Genomic DNA, 11,709 nt, shown 5'->3' with positions numbered 1-11,709 from the left:
ACTACATCCTTTCACCCCACAAAATGTGCAAAATTTTACATTTCTATGCCACTATAACATTTCCAGAAGTAAACTTGAGGTTATCAAATCCATTTTCCCCAAGTGTCTTAATACTATAAGGGAAACAAATTGTATAAATGCAAAATGTGGGTGTGACTCAGTATAAAATGGGTTTGTTGTATTGTCAGTTTCAGGTCTGATGTTGTAGTTGACAGCTTAAATATCAGGTGAATAAAGTGGTGGCAAGAGGCACAGTCTCATGGACAAACAAAATCAGATCAGGGATTTTGATAGAATAAGAGTTGATTAGTAACATTTTAGAGGTCAGTAGTGACCACGGGAGTGACCCCGTGAATGAGCAATGTTGGGCCCAGGTCCTGACTCAACACGGCCACCTGGTGGAGGTAGGCATGGTAATGGCTGGTGTCTGCTGGTGGCCGGGGTAAATACAGGAATCGCACAGCAGGCTGAGGGGCACCGTGTCTGCGAATCAGATCGTTGACAGCACAGATATACTCATCTGTCAGCTGAGCAACATTATTGGGAAATGTTTGGATATCATCTTCCTTTTCAGCTTTCTCATCCTCTGGTCTGTCCCTCCTTTCCTCATTCTGTGCAGACTCTACCAGATTCCCTCTCTCTCTTCCTCCTTGTCTCTGCCAGTGCAGTGCCACCACCGGGTCCCATGCCACCATCTGCACCTGAGCTGAAATCCTTAGCTCCTTTAGCATCATCCGGAGCTTCTTCTCCTCCTCTTCTTTCAGACTGCAACCAGCCTCCACACACAGGAAGAGGCGGAGTCTTGCCTGGCTCCAGGCACGGGTCTCTTTAAGCACGCCGGCCAACTGCAGCAGGAACAGTGAGCAAATGTCGACGTAGCCGCAGCCGTCTGGTCGAAGCAGATTCAGAAGCCATACGTCAATGAATTTCCCCGTCATGCTTCGGTTACCCCCAATCTTTCTTCCTGAGCCCATGACCTTCTCCCGGTCAAACTGGTTGAAGTAACGAGCCAGTGTCACATTCTTCCCCATTTTTACAGCGTCAGCGATCACTGACACATATTCCTCTTCCTGAAGGTCTTTGAGTTCCTCAGCATCCCGCACATTATGGAAGAAGGGGGACCATTGCTCTCGGGGGTCTATGGATGGAGTTTCTGTATCCAAGCAACCGCCTGAAGACAGAAGAATTTTACCTTGGAGATGGTCTTGAGGGATGCAGTCATCATAGAAACCCAAGACAAGGGTGTTTGGTCTCATTCCACCTAGATGCAAACAGATGTTTCAAATCTGTGGTTTTGGATAAGAACTGTAACGTTTTTAAGTAAAACGTTCAATGATGGAAAATCAACATTATACAGCAGTAAAGTAAACTTGGCTACCAAAGCCTGTGACGAAAAGCAGGTTCTGAACTCCGTGTCGGACAGAGTCTGCCAGGGTAAGGTTGACAAATGCCTTGATGTTTAGATGGTCCACTAGAGACAGCCAGGAGTCATAATGGCTCTGCAGAGGATCAGAGGGCAACCCATCTGCAGAATCACACACAAAGACTAATGTAAAATCTGTGAGAACAGAACCATCTCATTCCTTCAACGGCAGCATGTGTTAGTTTGTTGTGAGTTACCAACATAAGCAACTCTCTGCAACATACGGCTGCAGTGTATCTAGATGTATTTTGGTAAAAGTATGACTGATGGGAGCACACTAAGTTGTGGCTTAGACTGCAGGAGGGGGTAAGGAAGTGCATGTCCATTTTGACACTTTTTCCCCCTCACCGTGAAAACTTGTTGTCGACATTAAAATTCATTGCAACCGATATGAATTCAAGTTTACCATGGCTGCTGTTCCTTATAGCTTTTAACGACAAAGGCTTCAGCTAGTAACATTTAATGAAGCCACCTTTAAAGTCTTCAATAGCTGAGTTTTACACACACACACACACACACACACACACACCTTACCCAGTGAACCCAGCTTTACATGTCCCAGTACATAGAGGCCACTCTTCTTCAGGTCATTAATAAAAGTCATTAGACCTGTACAGCTGCGAGGGTTTGCCACCATCAGCAGCAGCTGGGGCCTCCAGAACTTCACATGGTCCTTACGCCCATCCAACATCAACAGGTACTTGCGCACCTGAGTGAATAAAGATGATGTAGTAACTCATACAAACTTGCTTCTTATTGTTGCATTAGTGAGAGAGATGGCCTTCTTTATGACACCTGGTGGTAGATGAGAGCCTGGCTTATGTAGCCCCAGTTGCTGATGGGGCCGAGGTAGTGGATAAGCATCAATAGCAGTAGCATAAAGGCTATGCTGGCAAATGCATAAATGGCATTGATCAGGAACATCATGACCAGGCAGCCAAGAATGCCCAGAGTGCAGGTATGCCATGTAAAACAACGGAATGAGGGTCTAAATTCAAAAACAAAAAGACAATGAAAAACTATGAAAAGTAAAAGACCTTTTCAACCAGGATTGTGCAAATAAATTCCAAAACAGAAAGCCTGCCAATATCCTGCACAGTACCTGAAGTTTGGTGCAGAAGCCCATTCAAGAGCCAAACAGGCCAGGTTCACAGCAGCATAGACCAACAAGAAGAAGATAGTTACAATACCAGCAATGGTGTTCAATTTACCAGCAAACAGCACCACCTAGTGGGAAAAATAAAGAAAATGAATTTGGCTTGCATCTAATATCTAATCAATATTTTTGTATCTCTTGCTGCTTAAATATTCAGGTTGCAGCTACAAGTTTTAACATTGTAACATTGATCATTAACATATGTAATAATTCTAGCAATACAAGTGTGCAAGCTTGACACACACATTCATTTAGTGTTGCTGAGAACAATATACAAACATAACTCCCCATATCTATCTACATGAGTAGCTTCAGACCTCTGGATGTCCCTTGACCCCATTATGACCACACTGATAAACAGCTTAACTGGTTTAAATTATAGCTATATTATTCATGCCCATGACTAAGAATAGTGTAACAAACATTGCTATATAGTTAATATACTGATGCTAAGTGGCATGGTTGTGAAAGGAGGAATTCACTTACTAGTGTAACATGACAGTACCCTGCTTTGCCTCCCTGGCAAAACCTTTTAAGCTTTTAATGCTCTTCATTTGACAAATGTTCAGCCAATCAGAAGCTGAGCACAAAATGTTTTGCATCGCGGAGTGGTCCGTGAAAGACCAGTCGATCCAAATCTTAGTTATCCATTAAAAATGGTCAGTTGCTAATTTATCTTCCTCCATTGCAGCTCTACCCTTAAGTTTACATTCCCTCAGGGCAGCACTGCATTTCTTTACCAACACATTTGCATAAACAAACAAGCAGTGGCAATATACAGTATAATGTCAATGTTGATGTCATTCCAGCATTTGTGGATTAAACGATTAGGGCAAGAATGTTTAAACTTTGTCTACTTCATCTTTCTCATTACGGTTACACATTAGAAGCAGAGCGCAAAATGGAAACCACAATTAAAGACAAACAATTATGGTGTAAATTAGTTTTTTTTTTTTATTATCATCTTCATCTTCTGTTCAACTTTAGCTATTAATAATGGTTTATTCATAGCCGTAATGGTAAAAACAACAAAAACAGCTAACAAGTAATTTCACAGGTCAAATTTGTAAACTAGGTCAATAATCTAACATGCAAAAGAGCAATATGAACAGCAAGGGGTTAAAGGACAATTCCGGCGCAAAATGAACCTAGGGCTTAATAACATATGTGTACCGAGTCGACCGTTCTCTGGGACATGTTTTCATGCTAATTGAATGTGTCTTGAAACAACCTACCGCAAACTGGTGAACTGGGTATCCTGCTCTGCCTTTGAGAAAATGACTGCTCAGATGGGCCGATCTGGAATCTCCTCCTTATGATGTCATAAGTAGGAAGGTTACCTCCCCTTTCTCTGCTTTGCCCGCCCAGAGAATTTGGTCCACCCATGAGAGAGAGAGACATCACGGCTTTCAAACGAGCAAAGTGGCAGTTGGTAAAGGCCACACCCCCACTGTCCACCTTACACCCCCCTCTCCTCCTCAATAGTTACAGACACAGAAATGGCACATACTAAGGAAAGCTCGTTGTGGAACTGGCTCTAATGCCTGCACCAAGGCTGAATTTCAGGAAAGAGACTTCAGATACAGTATTAGGAGAAAACTAAGGCCTATATAAAAGCATCCAAAGAGCACCATGTCATGGCACATTTAATAAACTGTCTGTACACTTACAAAGTTCTCAATGCTTCGGTTTACATGTAGGGACCCTCATTATGCTACCGTTGAAGTGTGGTGCTATTTTGAGCCTTGTTACAGACACATTCGATTAGCATGAAAACATACCTCGGTGGACGGTGGACTTGGAACCCCTAGGTTCATTTTGCACCGGAATTTTCCTTTAAGGCCAAGAGAAGTGAGCTTTAGTAGAGCTCAAGCAGAGCCACTCAAAACTTTTTGAACGGAGGCAAACTGTCATCGCACCTTGTTAACAGTGTATTAGCCTACCTGTATAAGCAACCAGGAGACCAGCACAGCAGCCCAGGGGTTCCCACTCTGAGACGTTTTACTTGCCAGAGCCAGGACACCACCTGTAGAGATTTAAAACATTAATAAAAGCCACTTAGTCATTGCCAGTGTTGGGCAAGTTACTTCCAAAATGTAATACATTAAAGATTACTAGTTATTGTCATTTGGAGTAATTAGTTATATTACATTACTCTCTCTGAATTGCTTTACGCTACTTTTGCGTTACTTTTAAGTTACTTTTACCAAAATAACAGTGGAAGTAGGCTATGACTTAGCAGGTAGCTTGTGAATTTCACCATGGGATCCACATATCCATCTATATTATTCCCTTTAATACAGCATAATTTATTCATATTTTATATTATTAATCTGCAAAATAATTAAAGCTTTAAAATAAAGAATGAAATAAAATGTACAATAGCCTACCTGACTCTAGAAGTAGCCTATAAAAAGTAGTAGAAAATGAAAGTACTCAATTAAAAAGGTAGCCTACCTTACAATTGTATTGAAGTACTTATATACGGTATAGTTATACTTTCCACCTCTGATAAAATGTAATGCTAATAATTACATGTAGCAAGCCTAAACATTCATTCCCGACATGTTTATCTGTAACCTGCTCGGACACACAGCTGTCCACTGACGTTACCTGCTGGGTAACCTGCTTGCTTTAACGCAGCGTAAAAAACTCCTAAAAATAATGTCCATCTCGCAAATGTATCCGTCTCTGCAGACATTTCAACCACCGGATTCCAGCAACAGGAAATAACAGTCGCAGACTTTTTTCTGTGCTGAAATGTTTCGTGGTGTTTGGTGAATTAAAAAAAAACACCACTAAATGTTGGGTTAAAATGTGTTGGAACTCGCGTTACTGAGATTGTAAGGGGTATAATATTACTAAGTTGTTATTAGTAATGCGTTATATTACTGCATTACAGTAAAAAAAGAATACATTACTGTAATTGCGTTACTTTTATAAACGCGTTACTCCCAACACTGGTCATTGCTCATGGTCATAAATCAGATAAACAAATGAGTCATCCTGCAGTCCTGAAGCCAATGAGGATTTTTTTTTTTTCTAAGAAAATCACAGCAAGCCATCTGTTGTCAAACGATGCTTTCCAAATTAACATGCCTCCACTCGAAACACGAGAAATGATGAAATTAATAACAAGTGTCAATTTCTCACATTTGAGATGGGAGGCTTCTTTCAACAGATGGCTGATTATTGAAATGTTGACTCAGCTTTATGGAAGACCAGCTAGAGTTGGATATGCTTTCATATAGTCTGGATCAACTTTTTAGCCCTGATCATAACCTAAACAAGCTAGATTAGTACTTAAATCCTTCTATGTCCAGAAATGATCAGATGCCACATCAGTTAAAACCCCATTCCACCAATAAAACAATAATTTGGTATGTAATTTTCTAATGTTGGGGACAACAGGCAAAACTAATTGCAAACATTGGGCAATAGGACATGTTCAAAAATCTCACCAAACAGGTTGTCTTTGGACAGCGCATACAGGACTCTGGAGGCTCCTATCAGGTTACTCATGGCAGCAGACAAGGTGGAGGAGTAAACCCCAATTGTCACCAGGGGCGTCCATATATTGATGTCTCCCAGGAAACTGTAGTCTTTTTGGAGAAGATGACTAAGGATAATGGATAAAATTCCAAATATGAAATAAGTCAAAACATAATTACATAGACTAGATTTAATGTGTTAATAAAACCACATTTAAATCCCTTGTAATGTATACAAACACACAAGTAAAATCTCAAACTACAGCAGAGCAAAAATATGCAAAAGCGCTTAAATGAAGAAAAAAAAATAGTTAAATATTGAAATGCACAGTAGCATTTGGGTAATTTATCTATAGACTGAATAAAAACTTGTTTAATATATTTCAGGGTATATGTACAAGGACTACTTTGTTTGACTGTGTCTGTGTGTGTGTTGGTGCGTTTGTCTAACCGGTCACAGGATAACGCAACCAGCAGGCTAAGCAGATTGTATGTGATGAAAGTTGTAAGAACAGCTGCAAGCGTCCCTCTTGGGATGGAATAGCTTGGGTTTTTCAGGTCGCCTGGAAAATGCATGACAAAAGTTGCCTCTTAAACAAAACCAAAATGATTAAACATCTTAGAATTTTTTTTTGTCAAAGTTCACCCTTTCCCAAATATGTACATATATTGTGTCTTAAAGACCAGGGGCTGATCTACGAAAGTCTGCATTTCAAGACCTGCAATAATTGGTTGGTAGAAGGCTCCTCTGCAAATGTAGCTTTCTCCCCACCCCCCCTACCCCACCCAAGTGTGAAGTATACAACTGTATCATTTGTATCCCTCAGTATTGCATTAACCATGAATAATATCAGGCATAATCACGTGGCCATGTTTATAATTACTAGGTTTTTCTCTCAGGTGGTCAATTGTCACTGGTAAATACGTTATCAGCAGCCTGGATATGCCGTTAGTCAAAGGACACTAGCCTCTGAAAGACCCACCATGATGGGCTTCCTGTTTTGGTATGGTTTCCTTCCTTCACGTAGCTAGAAAAAAGGGCCCTTTGTTTGCCCTTTACAAATTTGATTGAAGTTTTTTTAACACCATCTTACCTGACATGTTGGAGCCTGCCATAATCCCAGTGCAGCCATTGAACATCACAGCGAACACTGTGGCAAAATTCATCATGGCACCAGTGGTGTAGTCTACTGTGTAATTAGCTAGGAGGTACAGGAGAATTGTATGAATGATCATACATAAAAACAATGTTATCTTCTGCTTAAAGTGCTCATATTATGCTTTTTCCCTTTCCTTTATTGTGTTATATGTCTTTTTTGTGCATGTTGTAGGTTTACAAAGTGAAAAAGCCCAAAGTCCACCCCAAAGGGACTTACCATCTCCAACAGAAAACACTGCTCCAAACAGCTCTATTGTAGTTCAGCCTTTAGTTCCGTGACAAATGCGCTTCATTTTGCGTCACTTTGTAACACCTTATAATGCTCACCTAGCTGCTAGCGTGGCACGCCCTCATACTCTGCTTCTGACTGGCTAGTAGTCCTTACCTAGGTACTGCATGACTCGGTAGCTAAAACAGAGAGCTCAACACACAGGGTGAAAAGAGGAGCTGCAGCAATGTGCAATACGACAAAAATATGGTGCTTTTGAAAATTAAACCATGTAAAGCCATTTTGTTACAACCCCTTAATACAATTATGAACCTGATAATGGGCATAATATGAGGTATTTAAGTAATCAAAGTCCTTATTGAACAAATCAGAGCTAACATAAAGGTTGCCTTAGTGATGTTACGTGCGTTGCCGAGGCTTCAGAGCGTGTCGTGTACTCCACGAAGTTTTCCGTAATGTGCGAATCGAGGCTTATATCGTCTTAGACCAATGATGTTATCGATGGCACGCGCAGCAAGATATCGTTCCAGAATAAAACTAATAAAGTCTCCCCTCTACATGATTTACACAACCATATTCACTGCTCTCTGCCAAGTTTACAAGCACATTCACTGCCCTCTACCTGGTTAAAACACTGCTATTTTTCAGTTTTAGAACAATAATTTTGCCCCTGCTGCCATTATGAAACAGTTATTTACCAAAATGACTGTTATACACATTTGATGCATTACTCACAAGACACAGTTATGTTATCCAATCTGCCTGTAATACACACTTTGACCAACAGACGGTTTTGTGTGCACAGCTTCGTGAAGATCATCTCGCCACTACTACTAAATATTGTTTAAATAGGTTTAAGATTATGAAAGCTAATAAAAATGTCACTTACGCAATAGGTTTCCCTCCAAGGTGTGGAGCTGAGGGCCAGTATAATTGGTGGTGCTCAGCCTGGTACTGTTTAGACCAGGCAGAATCACCACAATGGGCCCCACAATGAAAAAACTGATGAAGATAGTAGCCAAAACTGCCGCGACTATGACGATGATAATAAAGGTGGCTTTGGCATAAATGTGGGCTCCAACCTGTAATGACAACACAGTTAAAAATATAGGAACTACTGACTTATGTTAGATATCTATCTATCTGTACCGTAGCACCACTGTCAAGTCCAATTTTCTCTTGACTGTCAATTTGGCCCAAAGCAAAGTATCTTGGAAAAAAAACAAAAAAAACTACCAGTTATAGTTTGCTAGTGGATATTCACTGTTCTCAGTGGATTTTCCTTTAGCACCACCATAGCCAGAATTTATTTTACATATCAGATAAGATAGTACTTAAAGTACACAGTAAAACACAAAGTAAAATGAAAACAATGAAGTCTTACCAAGCAGACAATAAAACACAGGAAGAGCAGGACAGTGCCGTACAGCAGAGACCACCAGTATCCTGAGGGCAACACCTGATGGAGACCTGCAGCACCGTCTGAAGGACAGTGAAACAGGGATGATTGATATATCAACACACTCACATGCCTAGATGTCCCACCTTGTAATAATAATAATAATAATAAATCCTTAATTTGCCAAGTACATTTTACACATACAAGGAATGTATCCTCTCCATTTTACTTTAACTAATTAGGAGCCGTGGGCAGTCATAGTCCAGCGTCCAGGGACCACCTCAAGTTGTAATGCCAGTACCTACGTCAAGGGCAATGGCAGGAGTTCCTAGCACGATTGTCATTATGGTGGGAGGAAACCAGAGCAACCGGTGTGCAGTGCCTATTTTCTGTGAGGCAGCAGTGCTAACCACTGAGGCACGGTGTCGCCATCTCCTAATGTTCCTTACCTTCTGGGATGCCAAAGGTAGACATGATAGCCTCAACCAGACCCAAAACATAGAGAGCACTGCCACACACATTGGCAAAGAAAAACATGATCCCAATGCTGCCGCCAAACTCTGGACCCAGGGCTCGGCTGATCATGTCTAGGGATCCAAGTTGAGGGATTTCTGACTCCAGATTTGTACATGTAAACTAGGACCAGACACAATATCTCACCTTTATAAAGATGATTAAAGATCAACCACTGGTCAGACTTAGAACAAAAAGGAACCTGTGCCAGTGGATACAGCAAATCATGAGGAGAAATAAAGAGCAAGAACATTTTTTTCTTAATCCATTAGTTAGGCTTAATCACAGACAAACACCCAAGTGAGGCTTTTTAGCTACAACATAAGTGTAGTGTTCACAAGCAGTGTGTCGAAACTCTGATTAAACACCAAGTTAAACCACAGCCAAGGAGTCGTAGTAAGTTTGACCATTTGCTGTCACACTTCTTCATTAACATGCTGGTATACTGGTAACTGTAAAGACAATACAAAAATATTCAGTCTGTAACTAAACATTGTCAACACAATAAGTCTCTCTAAGTAGTAAAGGATACAGTAGGCACCTCCAGCATCTAAAGCCCCATTGGTGGAGATGGCACAGACAGAAAGCACGGTCATTGTGATGATAAAGTAGGCCACCAGGAACATGGCAATGGACTGGTAGAGCCCTGCTTGACCCACAACAAATCCTGCAAGAGGTTGGAGGAAATCTTGATAATGTAGTCTAATGTTCACCTCAGGCCAGTACCATTACTTTTGTTTGCAAAGTAAAATGCACGATCATTGTTTCACTGATTTATTCTATTACTACATTATGGACACAACAGATGGAATAAATTGGCGCAAATGCAGTAACGTTAAGCCTATCACAGATGGTTGAGATCATCTGTAATATAATTGCTTGCATAGTTTGACACTCTTTGACTAACAGGTGGTTTTATGTGCACATAAAGCCTCGATAAATTAACGTTAACCCTTTTGCGAAGCTGATAAGCTCCAAAGCTTCATCTCGCTATCCTAGTTAGCATCAACTAATCTCAAACCTGTTTCGAAATGAACCGGAAATGCCTTTATTCAGAATATGTACATTTGTGTTTTTGTTTACTCTAATGTGTTCTTTTTAGGATAATAATGTTCCAGATTTAAGATTAAAGTTGTTTTGCCTCCTCTACTTACCAATTCGCAGAAACAAAACGACGCTAAACATGGACAGCACTGTTGGTATGACCACGCCAAACACCACTCCGAGCTCCCGGGCGGTCTTGTCCTTGGTCCGTCGACCGTCTCTGCCAGCCTTGATCCCGCTGTGTTTAGACACATCTTTCGACCACGGGCTGGTGCTTGGTGCGAGTCGGTAATGTAGAAGAGGAGACTTTTCTGACATGGTGTTAGGTTAGCGGTCGTTAGCGCTGGTGTCAGCTGAAAAAACACAGTTTAAACCGCACTTGCTCAATTTAAGCCTAACCTCTTTTCTATCACTTTTTGCTAACATTCGAATCAGCGTTTAGCTAACGTTGGTCAAGTAGGGCGTAGGCCATGAACCTCCGGACTTCCACACCTAGCCCTAAGCCCGGTACACCTTCTGCAGGTAAACGGTTTGCTAATGAAAAAATGACGTCGCCTCCTATAATGGGCGCATCCAATCAGTTGTAACTAGTTACCCTAACATTAAAAAGTAAACGAACGAAATAAATACATTATCAATAAATAAATGGCCGGATCTATGAAATTTAGAGTTTATTGCATATTATATTGCAACGGTTTTGTATCATAAACTAAATTGTATCAATATAAAGTGTAGCAAAAATGTCCTCTTAAATGCAAAATCCGGGTATTTACATAGACAAATTAACAAAGACACCTTAAGATAGATTTCCTGAATTTGTAAAAAAGCAATACATAAAAGCATGCACACATTTACAGCAAATCAATAACTTTTAAAATAAAAATGTAAACAGAGGTAAGATCTAAAAGTGCATTAAGAATAAACCACATTTGCTCACTAAAGTCATTCCAGAAATGTAGGCTATAGGAACACCTTCCATGATTCTTCAGTAAGTGTCTTTGATTTTTTTTTTTTTCCACTAACAATGTGCAAGGACTGTCTAATGTTAGCAGTATCTTATTTGCAAAAGCGAACTTGATTGAAATTAAAGATAAAACATTTTGGGGACTGGATATGGGCTGTGAGATTTCATCCACTTTTCAAGACCTTTTTACCACTGACTAAGGAGCAAAACAAATCTGATATAAGAACATGAATCCAAACAAGTTGACTTTTTGGATTGGCCATGTAATCAAGCAGGACCACAACCTCTGATGTGAAACAATCATTCCGATTAGGATCATTTTACATCCAGT

At 40.5% G+C, this 11,709-nt stretch overlaps 1 protein-coding gene across 1 annotated transcript; it reads right to left on the bottom strand.

Annotated features, from left to right (window-relative positions):
• Positions 1-317: 317 nt before the first annotated feature.
• On the bottom strand, positions 318-10,732 carry LOC144526578 (solute carrier family 12 member 9-like). Its single transcript, XM_078264133.1, has 14 exons — positions 10,525-10,732; positions 9,903-10,037; positions 9,307-9,444; positions 8,843-8,940; positions 8,348-8,540; positions 7,165-7,272; positions 6,522-6,633; positions 6,041-6,198; positions 4,523-4,605; positions 2,526-2,650; positions 2,219-2,411; positions 1,958-2,132; positions 1,379-1,525; positions 318-1,261 (listed from the first exon to the last, which is right to left on the bottom strand). Exons 1-14 carry the CDS (start codon positions 10,730-10,732, stop codon positions 318-320), a joined length of 2,817 nt encoding a protein of 938 aa, XP_078120259.1.
• Between the last annotated feature and the right edge of the window lie 977 nt (positions 10,733-11,709).

This window comes from Sander vitreus, chromosome 12 (assembly GCF_031162955.1).
Source record: "Sander vitreus isolate 19-12246 chromosome 12, sanVit1, whole genome shotgun sequence".
NCBI lineage: Eukaryota > Metazoa > Chordata > Actinopteri > Perciformes > Percidae > Sander > Sander vitreus.
The sequence above is the reverse complement of the archived record's forward strand: the minus strand, read 5'-3'. Positions and strand labels throughout refer to the sequence as shown.

Excerpts from the sequence above, each read along its gene's own strand:
- LOC144526578 (XM_078264133.1), bottom strand. The coding sequence starts at position 10,732 with ATGTCAGAAAAGTCTCCTCTTCTACATTACCGACTCGCACCAAGCACC. Across the intron at positions 6,199-6,521 it reads GTTGCGTTATCCTGTGACCG|TCATCTTCTCCAAAAAGACT; the intron begins GTTAGACAAACG and ends CATTATCCTTAG. Across the intron at positions 2,651-4,522 it reads TCTCCTGGTTGCTTATACAG|GTGGTGCTGTTTGCTGGTAA; the intron begins GTAGGCTAATAC and ends TTTTCCCACTAG.